This window comes from Fundulus heteroclitus, chromosome 13 (genome assembly GCF_011125445.2).
Source record: "Fundulus heteroclitus isolate FHET01 chromosome 13, MU-UCD_Fhet_4.1, whole genome shotgun sequence".
Classification (NCBI taxonomy): domain Eukaryota; kingdom Metazoa; phylum Chordata; class Actinopteri; order Cyprinodontiformes; family Fundulidae; genus Fundulus; species Fundulus heteroclitus.
Genome location: NC_046373.1, coordinates 19,873,352 through 19,899,924, shown reverse-complemented (window position 1 = coordinate 19,899,924; position 26,573 = coordinate 19,873,352). Strand labels below are relative to the sequence as shown.

At 38.9% G+C, this 26,573-nt stretch overlaps 1 protein-coding gene across 10 annotated transcripts in view; it reads left to right on the top strand.

Moving 5' to 3' along the window:
* Window positions 1-24,870, top strand: part of LOC105916889 (sodium bicarbonate cotransporter 3) — a 61,481-nt gene extending 36,611 nt beyond the window's left edge. For 8 of the 10 annotated variants that reach the window (XM_036145324.1, XM_036145330.1, XM_036145329.1 and 5 more), the window contains 17 exons: window positions 323-410; window positions 533-679; window positions 1,060-1,166; window positions 6,987-7,161; window positions 8,724-8,857; window positions 8,946-9,191; window positions 9,635-9,743; window positions 12,240-12,401; window positions 13,115-13,228; window positions 13,340-13,501; window positions 14,770-15,021; window positions 15,099-15,167; window positions 15,321-15,494; window positions 15,720-15,857; window positions 16,431-16,531; window positions 18,580-18,696; window positions 22,245-24,870. In XM_036145324.1, the coding sequence (XP_036001217.1) occupies window positions 323-410; window positions 533-679; window positions 1,060-1,166; window positions 6,987-7,161; window positions 8,724-8,857; window positions 8,946-9,191; window positions 9,635-9,743; window positions 12,240-12,401; window positions 13,115-13,228; window positions 13,340-13,501; window positions 14,770-15,021; window positions 15,099-15,167; window positions 15,321-15,494; window positions 15,720-15,857; window positions 16,431-16,531; window positions 18,580-18,696; window positions 22,245-22,326 (2,377 nt within the window). In that variant the 3' untranslated portion in view covers window positions 22,327-24,870. The other 2 variants (XM_036145326.1, XM_036145327.1) reach the window with 2 other exon arrangements.
* The last annotated feature ends 1,703 nt before the right edge of the window (window positions 24,871-26,573 follow it).

Genomic DNA, 26,573 nt, shown 5'->3' with positions numbered 1-26,573 from the left:
TTAATAATAATAATAATAATAATAATAATAATAATAGCAGTTGTAGTTTTCTGTGGTAACCTTTAGTTAAACATCTGAATAAAAGTTTATCCAAGACAACGTTTTGATCACTCAGACAATTTGATTGAGCTTCATTAGTTGTCGTGTCAGAAGCAGGGTTGGTTATAGCCATTCAAAAATGCATTAATTAAAAAACAAATTTGAACCATATGAGTTGACAAAAAAGTCAAAAGTGAACATGGATGTGAATATGAATCAGTTTTCCTTCATCTTCAGAAGGAGCTAATATCAGTGTATTTATAAATGTGTCTCCTGTTCAAAGGTTTCTTTTTCTCCTCTTGGGTCCACACGGTAAAGGACCACAGTACCATGAAATTGGCAGATCAATGGCAACATTAATGACAGATGAGGTTAGAAAGTACTATTTTAATATTTCAACTTTACTTTAAATATGCTTTTTAGTGCACCCTCCTTTAAAGATTTTAATCATTACTGCAGAGCTGTAAGTCCTTGTTTCATTTTTATTCTGTAGATTTTCCATGATGTGGCTTATAAAGCCAAGGACCGGATAGATCTGCTTTCTGGAATAGACGAGTTCCTTGATCAGGTGACTGTCCTGCCCCCTGGTGAATGGGACCCCACCATCCGAATCGAGCCGCCAAAGAATGTCCCGTCTCAGGTTTGTACATTTCTCTGTCAAAGCTTTTTTTTTTTTTTATAATTTATTTTTGTGAATAATGTGTTTAATGACAAATCACTGTGTAGACCTTATACTCCTAAATGTTTAAAGCATGATAAAAATAAATAATATTAATAATCAAGAAGATGTTAGTGTAGAACCTTGACCTACTTTCACTTATTGGTTGGTTTAGCCCTTAAAGCTGCCTTGGAGGATTTCCCATTCTAATGAACTGTGATTTTTATGTCGTCTACTAGTTTTTCTTGTCTCTTTTTTCTTAAAGTTATTAGACATGTTATTATCACTTTAAAACTTCATACAATCAGATGGAATGAAAAAAAAACTGATCTAAAGCATAATTTATTTTTCTTGGGATGTAGTCAAAGAGGAAGGGACCATCTCACCCTAATGGTAATGCACCTCCAGCTGGAGAGCTGGAAAAAGATGATGATCACAATGCAGGACCTGAGCTTCAAAGGACTGGGAGGTTAGTGAAGTACTTTTCATTGTCAATATTTCTCAATATTTCTTGTTGAAATAGCTTCAGCTGTGTTATTGTACAGATTAGTCCATGACAGTAAGCTCATTTATGATTTAAGTGACTACTGATTGAATGCTATTGTTCATTTTTATATAGTTAAGTCTAAAAGTAGCCCAGACAGGGCTGGTTAATTTGATCAATATTACTCATCTGACTGGAACTAATAATAACGATTTATTGGGGCCCAACGAAAGACTTATCTCGAATTGTATCCGATATAAAGCCTGTGAAATGAGCAAAATATTAGGGTGATGGCTTGGGGGGCATTCCATCATGACGATCTAAGATACCAGCGGAACACAAATAAACAGCTCAGTAAATATAAGACGGTTTGGTTGCTGTAATGTTAATAAAGGCTTTTCCACTAAGTATTTATAGGTGTATAATTAATTGTATGTTGAACTGTAAAAAAAATAAACGTGTGAATTAATTTTTTTTTTATTTTCAAAAATGATACCCGACACTGTCTTATTATGTTTTGATAGATTTCCGTCCTTTCCGATCAGGAACAAGCGTCAGGGTAGAGATAATTTTGGGTTTACCTGTACAAAAAAAAGGGGTGGGAAATGACAAAGAATATGGCAGTTGTATTCTTTTTTGCCCAAACTATTTTCCAATAAAGTGTTGCTTCCAAGCTTGTCAGATCCCATCATGTTGTACAGTGTGTCCTTGAAAAGTCTCTGGAAATATGGACAATATGGAGTGAAGAAGGCATAAAAACCTCTTAAGAGTTAATTGGACTTTTTATAAAATCATTTCAACAGGTAAGAAACTATTCAGCAGCAACAGACTACAGATTACCTCTTCAGATGATCCATCTTCTGCCTTATAAGAAATGGTCTTTGTTAAAAAGTGGCTTTTAAGAAGTCAGTATTAAGTTGGCGGAATGGAAGATAAAAGGCTGTAGTAAGCCAAATTACACAAGAAATAGGCTGAAAATCAATGGCCAGGTAACGTAAAAACCCTGCCACAGAGACATTCAGGCTCTTTTTTGTTTTTTGACTTTAGAAAGTAATTATCTTACATGTGTCTTTTATGACAGTAATATGCCACACTCCATAGTTATTGGCCCGTCTGGTAAAGATGTTTATAAAGGTGTTTAAAAAATTACCTTTACCTCCCTTATCCTCCTCCTCACGCCGTCCATCAATAACTGATGTATGTTGTGATTGATTTGAAAAGAAAGATTTAAAAAGTTTCAGAATTGTTGCTGAGAAAAAAATAAAGTCAAATCAAAATAAGTCTAAGCACAGCAAACTCTGCAGGTAAAGCACTAAGAAAAACACAAACAATAACTCACAAAAAATTTTCTATGTCTTTTTCTTGTATCAGTAAATAGATTATTTTACATTTTTGGTCTTCTAATAGAAGACATTTTTGGTCTTCTAAATGTATTTGTGATTTATTACTACTTTTTAAAAAATATATATATTAATTTCTTCAGCAGCTATTTTGTTGGCATTTCATGACTTGAAAAATCCGTAGACAAATGCCCTACTTAAATATGTTCTCATGCTTTACCCACTTTAAAGAGAATGTGAGAGAAATACACCTTTCTTCTTCTAATGGATAATGCTGGTGAACCCGATATTCAGCCAAATGTTGAGTTGCATTTTAAAAGGTTTATTGAAAGGGATGAATAGTGGCAGATGAGGTAGGCAAGCAGAACCAGACTTGACCAGATGAAGGTAGTGACAGGCCAAACCAGTAAAGAAGGCAGGGGCTGACCAGAACAGGCAATGCGGACCTAGGAACCACCAGAACAGGCCGAGTGAGCGGCTGGAACTCACAGGGAAACTGGCAGACTTGTGCAGCATGAAGACACAGGGAACTTTCAACAGAAGAGTCTAACTGGCTGAGCACACAGGAACTGGTAGAGGCATCATACCTCACATAAGACAAAACAAGACATTTTAGCTGTGAGTGGATGACTGAGGCAGGTATATGTAGGCAGGTGAACAGGTGACCAAAGATGACAGTAATTAGTGGGAGCAGGTGGAGCTGATCTGAGCTAATTGACTGGAGACTGGTGACTGAGGACTGGACAGAGCTGATTGGGTGGTGACAGATGGCTTTTGGCTGAGGGGGAAGGGAAACTAATTAGTCCAGAACAAAGCAAACAAAAACCTATATCATGACATTCCTCATCATATGTATACTCCAGGGAAAGGGACCTAATACAGGGAAGGTCCTGTATTAATTAAAAATGACTAGACACTGATATACTTCAAAACAAATAACATACTATATAAATTAAAAAACACTTCAGACGCAATAATTTATAGGGAGTGTTAGGAGCGACAATAACTGTGCCACCAGTGATTTTATTTATTTATTTATTTATTTTTAAATAAAACAAACAAATGTGCTTAAATTAAAGACTAGATTTTTTTTAAATTGCTGTCTAAGGACATACTACTGCAATAAAAGACAAATTAATTATAAGGCTTTTCCCAGATCTTTATTGTGGAGGGTGCTGCACATTAATACATATCAATGGTACGATTTTCTTATGTGGCAACATTTGCAGTTTAAAGGAGCATTGTGCAAGTTTAAAAAGGTACATTCTTTCTTTCCCATACACCTTATGTGCTCTCGTTCACCTGGCTACTTTGTTGAGTCTCCGCCGTCATTGACGCATTAGCGAGAGGACACGGGCTAACTTTAATATTTATAACTTTCTTATGGGGCAGGACAATATAGAAAAAAAAAGTATATCGATAAAATAGAAATCATATTTATTGATATCAATAATTATCAACAAATTCAAAACATATATTTTAGGTGCTGCCCTGGGCATTTTATGCTATTGCTTAGCGACCTATTTTTAGATACAGAACACACAAACACTGAATTCAAACTCAACACTTTATTCAACCAACTTTTTACCAAAACTGCAGGTTTAAAAAAGAAAAAAAAATGCGTGCTCTCTGAACTCTTTTAAGGGGATGTAACTTGGTCCCTGGGTCTGCGTTTGTGATTGGTTGGGAGGATGTAATGTAATATTAACCTACATGGCTAGAATGCAAAAGGAAGAAAAACTGTTATTCTATTGACCCTTTTTTTCTATTATCGATATACGTCTATCGATCGATATATATTGATATTGAATTATCGTCCCACCCTACTTTCTTACCTCAGAAGACATTACACCTCTAGAAAAAAAAAGACCTGTGCAGTCAAAGCAGCAGATGCATTTCCTCTTCTCCCATGCCCGTGCACAACACTGACGTCATTTAAATTTTTTTACCAGAGTGGGCAGACGTCTACAAAAACTCTAGAACTTACGCTATGCTCCTTTAAATATCAGTGCTTAATTTTCAGGAAAAAGTATTATTGTCTAAATATACCATGGTCTGGGTGAATATTAGATTTTGATTGGCTGCAGGGTGTCCGATAAAAAGTGTTACAGGACACCAATAAAAAAGTTCTGGATAAGAGCGTGATTGTTCTACTGTACTTTTCGGACTACAAGGTGCACTTAACATCCTTAAATTTTCTCAAAAAACAATGATGTGCCTTATAATCCAGCACTCCCTATATATGATTACTGTTGTGTTTTCTGACCGATTGTATGTGGTACAATGCGCACAAAAGCAGTTAAAATATTTAAGTATGACTTTGGTAAGCAATGAAGCCGCTCCACTCAATGATTATTCGGAGCATTACGGTACACTGTGTCACTACCTGATCGGACACCTGAGCAGTCTACAAGACTGTCTGACTGTAATGTCCAAACTAGAAGTGCATTCATGTAAGGAAGCCAACACACGGAGTACACGCTGGCAACAATTAACCTAGTAAGTAAATTAAAAGTTACTTTTATTTTGGCCTTTTGTTAGAAACTGGGCAGTGTAGTCCAACTACTCTGTCCTCCCAACAGAGACGAATAGCTCTCCCTCTCAGGAGGGGCGTGAAGAGGCAAAGAGATATTACACACTTCGGAAGAATATTTAATGCGACTTATGTGTGGACAAAGACGCATATAGACACGTTAATTCACTGCGCCTTATAATCCGGTGCACCTTATGATCCGAAAAATATGGTACATTTTTGCGCTGACTCAACCGTTAGCTGGTAACGGCAAGACAGTTGGTGCTGATTACCTTGCCAATGATTTCAACGGTGAAAAAAAAAACATTAAAGTATTAATAATTGATTTTAATATTTATTTATTTCGTGAGTGACCATGGTATAAAGCAGGATAATGCCCTTCGAGGCATGAGAAATTAATGTTGTGGCGCCTCCGCGTGGTCCATTAGTTTCTGATAATGGACACTTGGTCGAGCATTATCTCTTACACATGTTAGGCAAACAAATTTTAGATTAATTAAAACAATTTACATGTGAACATGCACACGTTGACTTGCGATGCGACACAAGAAAGTTGAACTATGTTCAACTCCTGTCGGCGTCGCTTTACACTCCAACCATTTATCTGGATCAGCTGTGAAGTGTGCCATTACAATGATGATATTCTACAGGCTGTTTCCTTGTCCTTAATATAGGATGAACCCGAGGGTATTTTATTTTTGTAGAGTAGACATTAAAAAAAAAGATTTAAGGCAATTCCAGCCAAATCTTCTGACTCTTCATCCTTGTCGGTCACGGACTGCTTCGAGAATATCAGAGGCCCTCCAATTTCATAACCAGTAAAATTTCTGGGAAGCAAGCGCTCCAACAGCGCGATTTGAAACGCTGCCGTCGCTGTTGCGTCCCGTTTGTTGGGTCTTCACCACAGTGGCGATGAAAGCCATTAGTCACTGTCGTTGGTCGCTCCCCGTGTGTCGAGCCCATAAGAGAAACTTAACAGCGTTTTGTAACTAAACAGATACAAAGCTGAACTCTGTGTGCATCTCTACTGCCGACATTTATGGATTACTGATTCTGAAACCCCAGATGCACACAGCAAAGAGGATGTGTTTGTTTGAAAACCTCACACACACACACACAGTCCCCTACACATCCACATCTATCAGGAGGCACTGTATTATTTACAGAATTACCCTGCTTCTCTTCGCCACTATAAAAGGTTAGTGCTATAAATGAGCTAGTGGAGGAAAGCTGAGGGAAACTGAGTGCGGTACGCTAATGTAAAGAGAAATATGTTGCTCTATCAACGCGACAGCAGGGGATGTGAAGGTAGTGTATAGTAGTTGTTCCACAAGGTGTGGGGGAATGAAAATGAAAAAGGACCTCCCAGCAGAACTGTTGGACAGGTGTCAGAGAAAAAAAAGTGTGTGTGTGTGTATATATATATATATATATATATATATATATATATATATATATATATATATATATATATATATATATATATATATATATATATATATATTCCAGGTGAGAAATGCTTTTCAAAAATAGAATCCCTCAAAGGCAATGTGAAAAAAGCACAGAGGAATGCAATATGGAGTGTTAGTGCTGTTTTCCATTACGTGGATTTCAACTCATTTAATTGTGTTCATTAGCAAGCGCAAATATTAAAAAAAAACATTGATAAAATGTATTAAGAGCTGCTCTGTTAGAGCAACTACTCATACAACTTTCCCAACGATGTTTCTTAATGATCCTGAGATACAATAAATTCAGTTAATTACCTACATGTCAAAGAATTAGACTAAAGCAAGATATGTTACCAAGCTAAAAACACCAAACACTCTTTAGGCTTTAGAATACATTTAAAAGGAAACCTTTTGCTTTAGTGTGATATGTTGCTGCGTCAGTGGGAGATTCTAAACACGTCCTGCCTGTCTCCACTTCCAGGATTTTTGGAGGTTTGATCCTGGATGTGAAGCGGAAAGTGCCCTTCTACTGGAGTGACATAAAGGATTCGCTCAATCTTCAGTGTCTAGCCTCTGTCCTTTTCCTCTACTGCGCCTGCATGTCCCCTGTCATCACATTTGGAGGTCTGCTTGGAGAGGCGACGAAAGGCAACATAGTGAGTCACAAAGCCAGTAACTTAAAAGTCGTTTTTTCAGGGTTTGTGAGAACCCAGAGAGAAGGAAACAGTGATCTGTTGGGCTTAGGATGTGAAGAGTGGCAGCAAATCGAGTTTTCTCTAGAGACTGAACTTTGGTGCCAACTCTCTCTACTGATTTGGTATGCGGTTCAATCTGTGCTTCGTGTCTGCACAAAGAATTTGTATTAAATGGGTGCGGGGGATTAAAACCAAACCACAACATTAAAAATCTACGGAAACACAGATTGTCTTTACAATGAGTTTGGTTTTAAGAGGTCTTTTTTGGACATTATATCATACCTTTGTCCCGGGGGGTAGCCACTTCCAGCTCCTTACACCCACACAAGACTGGCAGGGGGCAAAGTAATTTGATCTAATGCGCTTGGTGGTTCAGCTGCAATACATGTTTTATGTTTTCTCTGCTGTGGTTGAACAGAACTGTCAAATAATTCCTTAAGCTATTAAACTCAGAACTATGTTCAGGCCCCTTGAACACAGAGATCGGAGTGCACTGGGTTTCCGGTGCAATTATGGTCCCAGCTGTAAAAAGTTGCTTGCACCTCCCAATTGTGCCTATGCTGGTTGTTTTAGGGAAGTTGTAAGTTTTTCAGGCTGCAGTTTATATGCAAAGCCTACCCGTCATGCTAATAGGGGTTCTGATCTGATTTTACAATAGGTGCAACTCATACAAACTCAAAACAATACATAAAAGAACATCAGGTTGTATGTGATTAGTGGAAAGGACTAATTTTGGATTTTTTTGCATGATTACTTCTGACTGCACCAAGTTAATATTATTGCACAAGATGACTCAGATTTGCTGCATCTGTGCAGAAATCACGAGGTGATGAAAGTCACGACGATGTTCTCTCCACAGTAAATATGAGACTGATGGTGGACATGCAGAATTAAATGGAAATTCTGCAGGTTGTGGGGAAACCTCCAATTGTGCTAGTTGTGGTGGCGGCATTGTGGCAGGTTGGCTGATGAAGCAGAAGGAAATAAAACAGTTTGGCAAGTACTAAGTAGCACCACAATCACATTAAAACGAGCTTTTTCAAATTTGCTGTTTTCTAGCCAGGTTTGAACAGTCATGGGGGTTTTGGAAAACAGGAAGCGATCTCCCCAAAACTATTTTCTGCCATTAAATTATCAGTAACGTCAGGCATGTCGCAGTTTATTTAGCTAGACTCTGTTCAGTACAGTGTGGCTCCCCCTCCCTTTCTACCTCCCTCCCGCTTATCCAGATGACCTTACTAGGCCAGGAACTGTTGGCACAGACACTCTTTCAGCTGATGTGTGTAATGTGTCTGAGTAAACTCAGAAGGCCAAGAGCAACACACAGAGATAACTTTGGACAAGCCAGCGGCGTGGAAACGTTTCAACAATATGTCGAGGCTCTCAGAGGCAGCAGCTGAGTTATGTTTGATGGAAGCTGTCTTATTTCTGCTCAGGGTCTCCTTTCCACCTCCTTTCTTTCTTCCTTTCCCAGTCCTTCCTCTTTTATTCCCTGACTCCATCCCTCTCCTCTGTTTCTGCAGAGTGCAATAGAGTCCCTGTTTGGAGCCTCGCTGACGGGAGTGGCGTACTCACTCTTCTCAGGACAGCCTCTCACCATTCTTGGCAGCACGGGGCCCGTTTTGGTGTTCGAAAAGATCCTCTTCAAGTTCTGCAAGTGAGTTTGAGCCCATGGCTTTTGATAATTTAGGACAATTTATTTAAAGTTGCTCAACCTCCCTGGTCTTGGTTTCTTTCTCTTCCAGGGATTATGGCCTGTCCTACCTGTCCCTGCGGACTAGCATTGGTCTGTGGACGGCGTTCCTGTGCCTTTTGCTGGTAGCCACAGATGCAAGCTCCCTGGTCTGCTACATCACCCGTTTCACAGAGGAGGCCTTTGCAGCCCTCATCTGCATAATCTTCATCTATGAGGCCCTTGAGAAGCTCTTTCACCTCGGAGAATATTACCCCGTCAATATGCAAAATAATTTAGACAATCTGACTTTTTACTCGTGAGTGATGTCGTCATCGGGATCTGAATGTTTTGCTGCTTGTAGACGTTTTACAGAATGTGTTTATAATTTATCTTTCTGTCCAACGAAATCTTTTCGGTTCAGTTTTAGTTTACGTATGTATTCATCTCAATGCTTTTTCTAAGACAAACAGGTCCAGTTCATATCCAATTATAGAGAAATCAATTACATTTATACAGATACAATTCTAATCATACAAACAGATGCAGATTTAGCTACAGATGCATACATTTAATTGCAATCATAACTCAGTACAGTTAAACTCAGTTGATGTTATAATGCCGACTGGTTAAATCTAATCTGTTTTTTGCAGGCTGAGCAAACTGTTTAAAAGTCATTGACTTTACAGCGATCTTCTCTCCTGAATAAGCTTATCCAATGGAATCAAGAGGCTGTCTTACTGTTGGTTGTTTTGTCCCCAGGTGTCAGTGTTCGCCACCAGCCAACGCATCCGATCAGCTCTTGGAGCACTGGAACCGAACAGGTTATGACATCGCAGACTCCATCCCCTGGAGCAGCTTTAATGTTTCGGTGAGACTGCCTCACAGCGACCTCTAGTGGGACAATCACAGCCTCACACAGATTGGGATACATAAAGATAGAGATCTGGACATATTTTATAATCTCGTGTATACTCCCATTTGCACGATTCCTTACTGGGAGAAACTTTTGAAGAGTAGTATAAAGAAAAAGCTCATTATAAAAGGTGCAAATCCCTGGATCTTTATGGAGTATTGCATGCTGAATATTAAACTGACAATGAACACAGAATGCCTATTCATGATGGGGTGAATCATATTGTTTTCTTCTTATTCTGTATTTATTAGCTTAACAAAATTGGCATCTGTGGCTTTACAACTTAAGCTCAGACCCACCAAACCACTAGGAGACAAGCTACTGTAGCTCCACTGGCTGACAAAGGAAATTCTGATTATTGTGTTTGAAAGGTTTCAGAATATGCAGTGCATCTCAGGTTGTTGCTTCTGGGAGTGCATAGGTATCCAGACCAGTCAGGGTAGTTACATAAAAAACTAACCGCCACGGTCAACAGAGGCAATGGGATGCTGTGAACAATGTTTTGCTGCAAACATGTCTCATTGTTAGGCAAGAGGTCATAATACCAGTCTGTTTTTTTGTTTGTTTTTTTTTTGCTTGTTAAAGTCAAGATCAAAGGACATTTCTTATCACCGCAGAACACATCAAGGATTGGTTTTGTGAAAATCAGTCACTAAGAGATCCATTCCAGGCATATACAAAGATTTGCACAGATGGGGTTCAGGAAATGAATGCAAACTGCAGTGAGCTACATGCAGTTTCCCCGGAGTGCATAGAGGAAACACAATGAGAGGCGCTGCCATCCAAACAGCTGAGACCCAAGATGAAGAGTGAAATGAGCAAACATCACAGGCGCCGACACCCTACGCCAACAGACATGAATGAAACACCCTTCTAAAGCTGAGGAATAAGCTCCTCATCTGACAGTTGTTGTATTTATTTGTTTCTAAGGCGTTTGAAAAACAGCTTCTCACCAGATTCCTTCGTAGGAACCAGTTGATTGCTAGATACCAATGCATGGAATAAAATACAGCATTGCAAAAGTGTTTCTACTCCTTGAACATTTTCAGGTTTTGTCACATTATAACATTTAATATTATAGAGAAACTTAAAAGTGTGCATAGCTGAACTGGAAGAAAAAGGAAGCTTTTTAGTGGATTTTTATTATTACTTTCTTTTCAAATAATGACCTGAAAAATGGGGCGTGTGTTTGTAGTAAGCTCCCTTTATTCTGATACCTATGAATAACGTCCAGAGCAATCAGTTGTTTTCAAAAGTCGCCTAATTAGTAGGTTTTCTGCCTGTATGTAGTGTAAATACAGCTGTTTAGTGAAGGCCTCAGTGGTTTGATACAGAACATTAATTGAATGAACATCATGAAGACCAAGGAACACAGCAGGGACAGAGACAAATCTGTTGACATCTATTTGAGATTCTCTCCACAAGGGAGAGTGATCTTTACAAAGCATTTGCTCAAAAAAAAGTATGTTTAAGAAGTGCTTTTAAGATTTGATGGTGCCCCATGCCCTGTAGGGAACATGGCAGTTTTGTGAAAGAAGATGCTCTGGTCTGCATGCAAAACACTATGGGTGGTGAGAAACTTACACTTCAAGCAGGATTACGATCCTAAACCAACACGTTCAGATCAATACTTCAGTCTGTGGTGAGACTTCTTCCTCCTCTTCAGCCTTTTTAACCGAGATTGAACTAAAAAAAAATAAATAAAAAAATTCTCTCTCTAGATGCCCAAAATACTAGGTAGAGAAATGGTCGCCAACATTGTAGAAAAACACGGTTTTACAAATGATGGACTAGTTATTTAAATACAAATGCAAGGCACACTTTTCACATCTTTATTTTTAAAAATGTGTAATGCTTCCTTCGCATCGCGGGCCGCTACTTCGCTCCTGAAAGCGCTTTTTGCAAAGGGATAATATCTAAATCACCCACTCTGGTCGCCTAATTCGCGTTCGGTGTGAACACATCATAAAACTATGCATCCCTTTTCTTCTACTTAATGTTATGCTCTACTTTTAGTTGTTATATGTCATTAAAGCCCAATAAATAAATCTTAGTTTCTGGTTGCTACATGGGACAATGTGAAAAGGTTCGGTAGATATGAATACTTTTGCCTGAGGCTGTAAATAACGCAGAGAAAACCTGAAATATGGGAACATCCTGAAAAAAGGGGACAATATTGTTTCATTGAGGAGCCAAAGATTATTTTAACTCAGTAAATTGCACGCTGCGTGTCATAAAAACTCCTTTGGTGCAACAGCAGCTGTCGACTGAACCGTTGGGATAGTGTTTCTACATATTAGCAAGATGGTAACACAATACATTGAACTATATCTCACCCTACCTGAGCTACATTGTTAAGAAATAGAAGTGCTCCTGAAGCTGCCGCCAGTACTAGTTCAAACAACTATAACAGCCACATTACTGTAATATTGTTTTCTCCTTTTTCTCTAGATGTGTAAATATCTCCACGGGGAATTCGTGGGTCCTGCCTGTGGCCACCACGGTCCTTACATTCCAGATGTTCTTTTCTGGTCCATTATCCTCTTCTTCACCACCTTCTTTTTATCGTCCTTCCTCAAGCAGTTTAAGACGGATCGATACTTCCCCACAAAGGTTGAGATTGTTTGTTCTTTTGTTTGTATCTCCTGTCTGATATGGCACTACAAAAAAAAAAATCTATATCTTATGAAATGTGTGCGGTGATATACAATACATACGAATAGGTGTTCCGAAGAGATTAAAAAGTGCCTTTTAAATATAACGAGCTTTAAGCAGGGAATAAACATGACATTAAATGCTAATCTTATAAATGTATATATGTTAAAAATGTAAGCGGAAGCTGTTCATAAAAGCTTAAAAATATTACTTTGTGTGTAATTAACCTATGTAATGTGTTTCACTTGGTGAATGGAGTTACTGAAAAGATGTAATTAACATTCCAATTTATTGAATATGACTATTAGATAGAAAATACAGATAGAACGAACAAGGTCTGTTGTACCGGCGGATACATGCTAGTGTGGGTGGCTGTATCTACAAGGTTTATTCACGTTCTGTAAATGTTTACATTTCTTCAGTGGTTATTATGCTTCAGCGGTTATATGTGCAGAAAGAACAGAGCATCCTCCCACACAGTAACATCTAGCCTATTATCACTTGGTGTGGGCAGATGTCGGCATTGTGTGTTTTTCACTGTTGACAAAGGGTATAATTATTACATTCGTGTGTCCGCAGAAAGTGTGCTTGAAGGGAAGTGGCTTTAATGGATACTTTATATTGAAATTGCCCCATCTGTATCTGTGTGTGTGTGTGTGTTTGTCTTATAGGTGCGTTCCACTATCAGTGACTTTGCTGTGTTTCTAACCATCATGATCATGGTGGTGGTGGATTATCTGATGGGCATCCCGAGTCCTAAACTGCACGTCCCCGATCGCTTTGAGGTTGGCGTATATTCCTGTTCTGAGCATTGCTTTATTTGGTATTACATGTAAGGAAAATGTTGTAAGTTCTTGGGCCTTGTGAGCTAATTGAAGGCGTTGATTTCCCTGTAGCCAACATCGAAGAACAGAGGCTGGCTGATGGACCCATTGGGAGAAAACCCCTGGTGGACACTGCTGGTGGCAGCAATCCCTGCTTTACTCTGCACCATCCTCATCTTCATGGACCAGCAGATCACTGCAGTCATCATCAATCGCAAAGAGCACAAACTGAAGGTCAGACCTAGCTCTCTAGAGGAAGTTTCTTCTATAAGTTCTAATGTAGTAGATTTACATTCAGTTAAAAAAAGAAAGTATTGTCATAATGCTCTAGAATGTAAATAAGCAAACCATGCATGATACAGAGACTAGGATATAGACTATAATATACTGTAAAACGTAGCTAAACGTCTCTATAACTTTGTCATCTACAATTCTTATTACTTAGTTTTTTTAGGCAGAGATCAACAGATGCATTACTTTAGCGCTGGACGGTAGGTTTGTCTGATGCTTTTTGAATGTCTAGTTAAATATCATGTTCGGATCTAGAGGGCCTTGCAAAAATGTTCATACCTGGTGAACTTTTTTACATTTCATCCATACGTTTATTAGGAATTTACATGATAGGGTAAAGAAAAAAAAAGATGGTGAACCACCTTTTTGCTGCTGTTACACCTGTATGCACATTTTTCTAAAAAGTCACCCTTTGTTCTCATCTGACCAGAACATCTAATTTATCATATTAGCTGCCCCCCTAAATGGCTTGTGACAAACTTTAAACGGGACGTATTCGGCTTTCTAACAGGAAACGTTTGGTTATTTTTGACAAGATAATTGCAAATAGCATTTAACTGTGTGGAGCATTTACAGCAACATGTTCAGTTTCCCATGATAGACCATCTGAAAAGTATACACAAATTTTGAGGTGGAAGGAATAAGATGCATGTTTTTCTTCTTTTCCTTAAAAAACAAATAAGCATCTTAAAACGATGATGTGTATTTCAAATCGGTCGTCTTTGCTCCTAAATAAAATCTAATGTAACCAGTTAGCTGCCTCCAACCGTGAACATAAACCTGAGCTATGGCGGTATGGTTTAGATGAAAGCATGTGTTTGTGATAGCATGGCTAGTCGAAATATAGGCCCAAATCAAATTGAAAATTTATGTCTTTAGCAAGGCTTAACATGTGGTCTATTAATCCTGGGTTATTATTTAGTCTGATTTATTGTTAATGTAGATTTTGTGCTACATATAGTCACATTTTTCAAAAAAGTCAACAAATGTGAACAATTATTTTACACATGGGGTTCATCTCAGAAAAATACTTAAAAATAATAAGAATAGTTGAAACTATTAAAATAATGTATTGAATATTTTAAAATGTGGACTTTTCTTAAACCGAGAGATAAATCCCCGTTTTACCAGAGAGAACATAATTTAATCACTAGAATAAAATCCGACTGCTTTCTTGAGTCTTACGGGATCTTTCCCTTACTCTCCTGCAGAAAGGTTGTGGCTACCACCTGGATCTGCTGATCGTGGCAATAATGCTGGGGGTGTGCTCCATCATGGGCTTGCCGTGGTTCGTGGCTGCGACCGTCCTGTCCATCTCCCATGTCAACAGCCTGAAGGTGGAGTCTGGCTGCTCGGCGCCGGGAGAGCAGCCCAAGTTTCTGGGCATCCGGGAGCAGCGGGTCACTGGATTCCTGATTTTTACCCTCATGGGCTGCTCTGTTTTCATGACCTCAGTGCTGAAGGTGAGGTTGTCGGAATAATATAATGAAAAAGTAATGAAACGTAACTAATATTAGGGATGTTTTGCTTCTTGTCGCAGTTTATCCCAATGCCCGTTCTGTATGGAGTCTTTCTCTACATGGGTGCCTCTTCCCTTAAAGGTATTCAGGTAAGACTCTGCTCCTCCAGTCTTTTATTAAAGACGTGTACCTTTAAAACCGTTGATAGCACTTAGATTGAACGCCTTGTATTCTCCTTTAGAGTAGCAGTTTCTTATGTCTCAATCCCAAGTTTTATCAGTGCTTTGTCTTTGTCCTCTTAGTTCTTCGACAGGATCAAACTGTTCGGCATGCCTGCAAAGCACCAGCCCGACCTGATCTACCTGCGCTACGTGCCGCTGTGGAAGGTCCACGTGTTCACCTTAGTGCAGCTCACCTGTCTGGTGTTACTGTGGGTGATAAAAGCCTCGGCAGCAGCCGTCGTATTTCCCATGATGGTAAATATTTCGGCACATCTGGACTCAGTTAGACCCTGACTAATACATATTACACTTTATAGTCTACATTACATCAACTTCAAAAAGGATTATTTATTATTATTAATATTGTTTGGCTAATAAATATTTTCAATAGTTAGGACAGTATCACTAGAAAACCTTTTTTTTTATTATTGTATTTTAGGTGGTTTTGGTTTTAACTTGGTGCTTATTCTTTATTTCCAGGTTTTGGCTCTTGTGTTCATACGGAAGCTTCTAGACCTTATGTTTACTAAGAGAGAGTTGAGCTGGCTGGATGACCTGATGCCAGAAAGCAAGAAGAAGACAGAGGATGACAAGAAAAAGAAAGCCCGGGAAAAGCTGGTGAATTATTTGTCGCCGTCGTTTCCTGCAGGAAGTGATTATTCTAAGCCGTTTCTATATTTAAAGAACGATTATGCCATATATTTGTGCAGAGCGGTTCACGTTGCTGCCAAACAGTTAACATTGTGCTAAATTATTGTGCAGTTTGAACTGCTCACTAACAAATGCAACTGTTTGGATTATGCAACTTTATTTATTTTAAGCCTTTATTTTATTTTGAGGCTTAAGGAATGTTTTATGACAGGATAAATATTGTTCCGACCCCTTTTTGAACCCTAGAAAATAATTGCACTGACTGTTAAAGCATGTGATCTTAGCCAAACAAAGTAAAGATAGAGAAATGTCTAGAGTTACCCCAGACATTAAGATAATTATGGCCATAAAAGAACTGTCATACCAAGAATGGGACTCTCTGGAAGCTTCGACTCAAAAGTAAATCAAATTAACCTCACAACGGGGAATTATTTTCACAATAAGGTTAACGGCATCACTTTATGCAAATACATTTCATAAAAGTGCAGATCCTAGCTGCTGTTGGTATGAGATGAATGATTATTATACCGTTTGCTTCAGGAGGAAGAATCCAGACTGGTGGAAGAAGAGGAGAGGAAACTGAAGGTCAGCTTTGAAGGCTCAAACCTGCTGAGCATCCCAGTGAACTCGTTCTCAGGGAGGTGAGTGTCGCCCTGCCTAACAGGACCTTCTCCTAATTTAAAGCTTTACGTTAAGGCATCAACTTTATGGGGATCTACCAACAGTGGTTAAAAAGAATTTCACACTCCTGTTGAAAAGCCATTTTTTGTGATGTTAAAAAAGAGATGAAACATTTTTTTTTACCTTTTGTATGACAGATATCCTTTACATTTCAACAAAAAACATTAATTAGGGAATTAAAAAAGAAGAAGTATGGACACCATTACCTTCCTGAAACACCTTTTGATTCATTTTCAGCATTCATTCTTCTCAGGTTCACATATGTCTTCAGTTAAAGTGAATCAGAGGAACTTGAAGCCTGAGCTGTACTAGTAACACGTGCTGCTATTTGCCATCTTTCCCTAATCAATAGATTGCAGCGAGGATACAAGGATCAAAAATGATTTCATCAGACAGAAGTAGTAGTTAGGTGGAGGATGTAAAAACATTGTATAATTGGAGAAAATTGCTGAAAACATAAACTAGCCGTGGTTGCCAGGGTGACGACAACAATAGTGAAGAGGCTGTAGGAATGTCTGACAATTACTTTCTTTTCTGCTTGTGACTGAAGCCTTTTCTTAGAAAGTAATCTTAAGATAGGCCTGGACGAGATCTTCTAAAACCTTGAAGAGGAACTGGTTATGGTTTGAAAAAAACTCAACCTAAACTCATTTATAATAATGTGCAAAACCCCAAAAGATCACCATATCCGAAGTGAGAAGATGGCAGGGGGAGCTTCAGGCTCTGGGGGCAATTTTCTTTCAGACTGGACTGTTTTTGTCAATTCTGGGTGAAGATATTTTCCAAGAATTAGTCAGTTGTGACCTAAAGTCTCCAGGTGTCGGCTAGAAAGCTGAAGACGAAGAGGGGTTTTATTTTTCAGCAGCCCTGCCAGACCTAGCCTGCACATCAATCAGAACAAACAAAATGATAGATTCAGCAGAAGAAAAATCTAAGTCTAGGACATGATTAGCCAGTGGAAAATCTGAGAAATCACCTGAAGAGACCTGTGGACAAGAGATTTCTGCACAATCTACGGAATTTGGCGATTTAGAGCGAGCAAACATTACATTACATGCTGACAGACTCGTAACAAAGCAGACTGAATCCGGAAGGTCAATCAAAGGGTGCTTCAACAAAGTATTAGTTTGAATGTGTGCACACATGATGTCACAGTAGATAGGTGTTTTTGTTTTCACAGTTATGTTCAATTAAACACAGGATATTTGTCTCATTAAACTGTGAAAAACGTTTTTAATGTTGTTTTTTTTCCCCCATCACTTACACCTTTATTGGACAGCGTTTCATCACAGTCATGTCTGCTGTGATTTATTTGTTAGTATGCTAGTTAGGATGGCTAAATATGCTTCATGATGTCCCAAAATGTTGTTTCCATCACATCGTTGTTATCATCGGACCTTTCCCAGAAATCTAAGGGAAGGAATGTTGCTTTAAAAATCGATGTTGCGTTGCATCGTGTTGTCTTGTACATCCCTTAAATGGTCATTTGGCGAGCTGTGTGTTATTATGTCCATCTCAAACAGATCGTACAGAATAGGAGTAGTGGCCCACAGCCTCCCAGTGGAAGAACAGGTAGCAGGGCTGAGTGTCTGATGCAACACGTCCGGGCCACCTTACTGCATCTTAACCCTGTCCATCCATGCTGCCATCGCCCAAACAGTCACTCTGTTGCTATGAAACTAAAACTGCTTTCTTTTCCCAAGCTTAAATAGATTTTTTTTTCTCCTATTTGATTTACCTTTTACTAATTTTAATAACGTAAGAGCCAATAGCTTTGAGCTAATAATTCTAGCTCCAAATGAAAACGTCTCCTTCTGTGTGTTAACCCAGAGCGTTCTGGTTGCGATCCGTCTCGTCAGCCTCTCTGTGCTGCACTTTGGTTTTTAAACCCATTGATTTATGTGCATGCTTGTGTCTGCTCAGTTGAACTGTTCTGCCCTCATCCTCTCCCACTGACTCAATGTCCACATGCCTGTCTTTCTCTTTGTGTTTGCATTTTGGCACGTAGTTCTGATTCTGACGGCTTGGTTGTAAATATCTCTGATGAAATGGTCCAAACCGCAGTGTGGAAAGCAGTGAACTCGAGTGCCGAGTTCTGTGCCCAGCCTGTGAGGCGTTCAGGAAGGTAGCTATGCCATCTACTGTAGTTCTCCTGAGCCTCGCATCGGTGGGATGAGATGAGATTAGTTTTGGAGCCTAACTTTACTGAAGCATGTTTCTGGCTCTGTGGATACCCATTTTTTCCCCCGTAAAACACACTTAATTTGAGTCCTAAAAGTGTACAGAGCTTTGTTAAAGTCAAGGTTTGTTATCATAAATTAAAAAAAAAAAACATTTTCCACCTTTAATGTGACATTTATATATACTAATATATAAATATACGAACAAACGATGTAGGGCCGTCATTGCTAATGTGATCAAATAAGGGACAACAGTAGGTTTGCCCAATGTTAAAAAAAAACAATCTATGACAATCTTATTAGTAAATATTGCAAAAAATCCACATCTTCCACCCTTTTTCATATTTGGCCTTGGGCATCGTCATCTACATGTGTCAGATGCGGACATCTACTGCAGCGGGACTCCATGGGACAGACCCGAATATTACACTAGCATGAAAGTTGATAACACTTGATACACAGCTGCTGCATTCCTAACAATACCCCTCATTATAAATATTGAGCATGCTGTTAATTCAGCTGCGATATATTTGCGATGTTCGTTCCAGCCCCAGACAAAAAACCAGGAAGTTAATCCAAAATGGAGGGAAAGGCAATAGAGAAACAGGTCATTAGGCTTCTAAGAGGCCGACAGCAACACTGGAGCAGCTGCAGGAAATCTTGACAAGCACTCATTCTACAGGTGACGTCAGTCCTGTGTTTTCTCCACATGTCTGGACTAGAGAGTAGTGCTTGTTGTCTTTCAAAGCAAAGCACTCAGGTCTGGCTAAAATCTCATGAGAGGATGTGTTATGGACCACAATCCCAAAGTCAATTTGACAATGAAACAAACCCCAAACATAGCAGTGGAGGCATAATGATGTGGAATTACTTTCCTTAAGGTGGAACTGGGCTCTTTGTGCCCAAAGAGTGGACAAAATAATGAACTGATCCAAATACCTGTCAGTTTTGACCCAGAACCGTCTGCTAGGAGGATGACAAGGGATTTTATTTACCCGCATCCATTTAAAAAGGAAAACTAAAGTTTTGGACCGACCTTGCCAGAATCCAGAGCTAAATGCAACAGAAAACTCTGTGGACTCTCCTAAAGATGGCCGTGGACAAGAGATGTGGAGAAGTTTTACAACATAGTGTAAATAAATAGTCATATTCAATCAGGTTATTGCTGCTTCTCTGTTTTTACTTTTTCTTCCGTCAAACAGATTTCTTCATATTTTTTTCTGTTGAATTGTACGGGATATAAAAATCACTTTGAAAAGGTGGCCAAAGTTTTGAAATGATTTATCTTGGTTTGCTATATTTAATCACAAACACCTGAAACGTTAACCAGGGTGGGGAGAGTCTTGAAGGCCACTGTACACTTGAACAACTTTGGACGTTTAATTTCACACAATAGAGAGAGACTTCAACAGTTGACTTCATGTCAAATAATTATTTTAGTGTGAAAAGTGTGCAGGCATCATTGCTTTACACCAAAACTGCCCATGAAGCAAGAAACCAATGCTAATAGTAATTTTTTGAGCAAGAAACCTCAATGTGAGGCGCTGGACAGCCGCAGAGACGACTGTAGGAGCTCCTAGAGTTGGCAGCATGAGCCAGGATTCGCTCCTGTTGAGGAGTGCACTACCGGGTTGTAACCACCAGGGCAGAGCTTGCTCGCATGAGCAGCTCCTGGGTGTGAATGCATATAAAGAGACAGTACTAGGCTGCACAATTAATCGCATTTGCACTATAATCGCAATTTTAAAAGACTCAATTTCCAAAGCGCAGAGGTTTGCAACATTTGGCTGTGTAACAATGGATCAGACGCATCCTTTAGGTGTTGGTAATATTTTTAAAGTGGGATTATCTCACTGAGTTGCAGCAGTAAGATATTATTTGTTTTAGAGTTTATATAATCATAGTTTTTTACCAGAAACTTTCAAGAATCTCACCATAGCATTAAGTACCAGTCAAACTGTTTAATACATACATTTTTTTTGTTGGTTGCACTTTATGTTCAACAGGGATTGTTGTCCAACTCAACAAGCTATTGTTTTGATTAATAATGTTCTGATTAATAAAAACAGTTAAAGTTCTTGTTATAAGGTGCCCTTGTTTACAAAAATCTTTATCTACAGGCCATTTTGTTGCCTGTGGTTAAAGCAGAGAAAAGTCAAAATTGAAGCGCAATTATGGCTGAAATATATCACAATTTTCATTTTTGGCAAAATCGTACAGACCTAGACAGTGCAATGAAACATTTATTTGCAAGGACAGCAAGTGAGCCACTTTTGTAAGAATAAAACATAAAAACCAGACTAAAAGTCTGCAGGAGATACCAGTCTGGTGCAGTTATTTATTCTGAGAAATCATTTCTCTGATTATTTGGACTTGAATGCTCTGCTGCTTCACGATTCTCCCCAAAAACAGCTTAATGAAAAGAGAAGGCGATTTAAAGAGATTTTATGAGCCACTTCTTCCTAATCCACTTTACAGATCTTATCTTAACCCCAGTGAGAGCCTGTGGATAAACGGCAGCCAAAACATTTGGATCAGTTCCCAAGCATTAGAGGCACAAATGGGTCCCAACTGTGAGGATTTGGCCCAGAAGTTCAAATCCAGCTTGTTACAGTGAATTTATAAGTGGTCTCAAGTACAAGAGTCAAAAACCATAAATGACTCTTGGTGGATTTGCCAATACAACTCTATGAAGCTAATTAAGCTTCTGTAATATTCTGTAATGTTCAGTCATTTTTCAGTGTGCAACAGAAACTTGTTGAAGCCATAAAATGCATTTCTGTCACTCAGAAACCTGTTAACTTTCCAAGCCTTCTTATAGGAGGACGCAAACCCGTTCTGAATTTTAAAGCTGTACTGTTTCAATACTTGCATCAATTTAAAATCGGGCCCATAATGTGCAGTACAACCATCTCAGGCCCTCTGGGTACGGCTGGACGATATGGAATAAAAAGCATATTGATAAAATAGAAATCAGATTGGTCGATATCGATAATTATCAAGAAATTCTAAACATAGTTTTAGATACAGAACGCACAAACACTGAATTCAAACTCAACCCTTTATTCAACCAACATTTTACCAAAACTGCAAGGATTTTAAAAAATTAAGAAGAAAAAAAACACTTGCTCTCTGAACTCTTTGAAAGGGGCGGAGCTTAGTTCTTGGGTTTGCATTTGTGATTGGTTGGAAGATTCATGACTGTAATATTAACCTACATGATAGACTAGAATGTACAAGGAAGGAAAACTGCTCTATTTAACTTTATATCATCGATATACGTCTAGCGATCGATCTATATTGTTATTGAATTATTGTCCAGCCCCACCTCTGGGGCCTTGTGTAGCCAGAACCCAGGTTGGGAACCACTGCCTTACATGGTACTACTACCCTTTAAGTAATGGTATTGTTAACTGACACAATCACAACTGCCTTTAGCAACATAAATCTGTTCAAGTGCTCATTCTGTCCCTTTTTCCTCGCCTTCGAACAGCCAAGAGAAGGTGGCCTGTGTTAGAGTTGACGTCAGCCCAGATTCCCCAGGAGAGGCCTCCACTACAGAGACCTTCCTGTGATAGAGGAAGGCCCGTCTGCTCTCCTGAGCCCTCAACACGTCACTGCTCAGACGGTGCCTCGTCAACAAGGCAAAGAGCAAGACCGAACTGGAGCAGCACAACCCATCTGCAGGGAAACACACGAGCTCCCACAGACGCAGAGTGCCCTACATGTTCAGCACATGTGCCAAGATGCACGTCATATCATCTAGAAGAAATACAAATATAATTCTGACCTTCACCGTTTAGGGGTTCTCTAAATCTAGCCAGCTCTGCTCAACTATTTGAACCACAGATGCCAAAGGAAGGCACTTTCTACTGAAGCTCTGAGGGGATTTTGCTTTCATTCGTTGTTTAGTTTAAATCCAGCTTTACTGTTGACGTTTTACCCAGTGGCAGTACTGGACGTGTTTTGTTTTACCTCATTTCTTATGGAACAACAGCTTCAATATAGATCTTGACGAACAGAGATGCACTATGAACCGGAATCAGGTGATGTTCAGCTTAAAATCAACCCTGACTGGTAACCGGCGGGTCAGAAACCCTACAATTTGATCTATTTAAGAATTTGTGAACGCACCATGCCTAAGCACTGCCAGGTTGCAGTAACAACACTCGTTAACGTTATTAAGTAGAAGACGCAAAGTTAGCCAATTACAGTTTCATTAAGTTCTTTAAAAATAAAGCACAAAGGCTTAAAAGGCTTTTTTTAAACAGAAAATACACCATCTACAGAGATGGCTTAGCTTATCATTCAGGGGAGAGCAAGACTTTCAGCAGATAACAGGATGGCTGACCAGAGTACAGCAGTGTCCTTTTGAGTTTACAGCATCTGTCTGCCATGGAAAAGGTAAGACTGTCTTCCAGGAAACACACAGGGAGACTGCAGTGTAGTGATGCTAGCCATGCTAACTGTGCTAATAGCTAATATGAGACGCTAGCAACAGTTTAAAACAAGCTCCATTTGTCTTGGTTTTACGGCGACGGCTCTCTTAAGAATATTTCAGTGTGGTTTTAATGTCATGGTTCTAGAAGAGAAATTTGAATCAGCTAAAATCAGCAGAGATCCAGGAACCAGACACAGAATTCTGATCCGCGCATCTCTTGATAAAAGCCATCACAGTACGATCCTCGACATTGGATTTTTATTCTAAAGGCTGAGTCAGACTACCAGCGCAGCCCAACATTACACTGTAAAGCCTTTGGATTTACCCAGAGACCCTCTCTCCTGTCTGCTGGGGACATGCAGTGTTTGATATTGGTGTTCTGAAGTTGGTCAGTGGGTTTCACCGTTCAGCCCACAGCTCATAGTGGATGTTAGTGTTTTATCTGTGTGTGTACTGTACTCTTCATCTGTATTACTGTAGAAAAGAGGCCATATAAAGTCTGTACTATACAGGAAGCACTTTGACTGTAAACTTTATGACTTAAAGCAGATTACTTTCTTTAAATTCCTTTCCTATACTTTTTTTTTTTTAGAGATGTACAAATACAATTCAAGTGGTAAATGATTTTAGTCTCTTTTTTTTTGTCACAAGGCAGTGATAACTTGTCCCCCGTTTTTCCTGTTGTCGCTGGCATCATATATATTTTAATAAGTAATAAAATATATCACGGTGCAAAATAAAGAACGGAGTATTTGTGGACCGCTGTTATAGTTGCACTTGTTTTTATACTGTCTGTATTATTGTGAATATTACTGTGTTGTATGAAAATGTCGAAGGTTTAAAATGGTTTTATGCAAAATGTTTTTACTGTAAATGTAAAAAAAACAAAAAACAAAACTGATGTTGTAGGAATTTGATTTCATTTTTGCAACGTGCAGTCCTGTTTTAGCAATAAATATTCTCCACACTTGGATGTCGGGAGAGCCGAACTCCTCAGATATTCTGCCCAAGATATTCCTGTGCAACATTTTGTGCGTCTGCTTCACGGGCCCGGTGTGTAGCGACTCTGCAGACGGCGGCTAATGGTGCCTTGTTGATGCTCAAAGTGTTGTGTACTGGTCGGCGTGACGGCGCACAGATTTCCATCACGCAGCTGTGTCGCAGAGGCTTCTGTCCGTCGTTGTGTTGCTCCGTGTCTCTGTCCGGAACGCGGACTTCTGTCTGTTTTCCATTTAAAGTGTAACTAAACGATGTGTTTCTGTGTCACAAGTATGGTTATGTGCTCACCACCCAAAATGAAAAAACAGCAAAAAAAACAATAGGAATATTGAACTGAAGTTTATTTAAATAATCAGTGAATGTTAAATTATTGTGGTGTCAATGTCAAATATAAATGTGTATATTTACTTATTTTGCAGAAAGTTACGCCAGTCGAGGACTTTCAGAGTTATAGAGATTATGTAAATGATGAAAGACCCTATTTTCAAAGTATCACTGCTTCTCAGAATGTATGAATCCGACTGAAAAGTCTCCTAACGAACGTGATGTTTAACCACCTCAGTCACTTAGTGAGAACTGTGTTTCTGCTGATGTACGCATCATCGGTGATTCTGTTTGCTGACTTCTTCTGTCACAGCTGAATTGTTGCAAAGCAATAAAATGAACTCTTGGGAATTTATTTCGCTCTTTCTTTAATCGTGCACGGTAACTCCGGTTTTAAACCATGTACGGGGAGGATTATGGATGGGGGGAAAGTTTTTGAATGATTGTTTTTGCTGCTTTGTTCTGTCTGTGAATTCAGTGGCAGTTCGAGGCAACAAAAATATTGTATATTTGCACAATATCTCTTTCTTTTCCACTCTTTTCTCATTTATTCTGGTTTCGATCCATTTGGGTCAGTATGCATAAAAGCAATGACTATCATGAGCTCCTGATAATCAAAAAGTGTTCTTATGGGAGATTTTATCAGACTTGGATTACCTTATTTCTGTGGAAAAGAAGAACTGAGTAAGGCAAACTTATTCAAATTCACAAATGTCTAATTAGATGCAAACTGACATGTAGATGGTAAAAAAAAATAAAAATCACGCATGGCAGACTCATTGCCTTTCCTCAAAAGTCTCACAAAAAAATAATGCAATGGTATCAAGTAGTTAAGAGGCCAAGTAATGTGTAGCATTTAAACATAATTCACGGTGCCCTATGTGGATAAAACCAAGCCGTGCAGAAGCACAAACATCACAACAACTGTCAAGCCCTGTGGCAGAGGAGTGATGTTGGCTTGTTTGGCCGCCCCATGACCTGGTACCCTGCCGTCATGGAGCCGACCATGTGAGGTCATCTGTCTGACATACGGTCTAAATGGGCCATAGATAGAATCATGACCCAAAACACGACAGCAAATCAATGTCGAAGAGGAAAGACGTCAGCCATGATATTTTAAAATTTCTTGTTGCTAACCAATAATCTGGGAAGCCCGTTTCCAACGGTCTGTTTCTCATTGTGACTATGAGAAAAGACTAAACACTTATGGCTTTATTTGAAAGCCACAGAAAATCAGAAAACCAATATGGCTGAACAATCTAGGTTTACAAAGTTATATCTGAATGCTTTAAGACTTTTGAAACTCTTTTAGTCATGATGAGACCAGATGTGTTTCTATGTACCAAAGATTTTCTAGAATGAAATGTGAACTCATTGGTCTGAAAGCTCAAACTTGATCCAAAATGGACAATCAGCCAATCTACAGAAGGACTGAAAAAGAAAGTAGTTGCAATGGTCAAAGTCTATAATTCGACCTAAGTCTGCCAACTCAACTGAATGCAAGGGGCATTATTGTTAAACTTGGTTATGTTGCTGTAGGGGTGTCCAATGTGTGGCCCTCTGAATGATTTGAAACAACCTCATCACAGTTCAAGAATGGCCTAAATATGGTTTTGCCAGTAGATTTTGCAGATGCACATCAAAAAATTTTGCAATTTTCACCAAAACGAGGCCTTTCAAAAAAAATACACGAATATCTTCCTAAACTGAAACTCATTTTTTTTTTTTTTATCAGCTGTAGAAAAAGGTGATCAACCCAAAATATTTAGGAAACTTTCAAATCTAAAATAATTTACAGCTTCCTTTCTACAGAAATCAGACAGAAATCTATTGTTAAGCAGGTAGAAATAGAAAAAAAAAACATTTTTGCAATTTTGATTAAACATTTTTTAATTATTTGGCCCCTGAGAACTTTCTACTTGACATTTTTGGTCCCCATGGCAGAAAGTTTGGACATCCCTGTGTCACTGAATCACAATTCTTTCCATTATAGTCGATGAAACGTTTTGTTCCCTATGACCTCATATTTGAAGGCAATTGAGACAATGGTAATGCGGT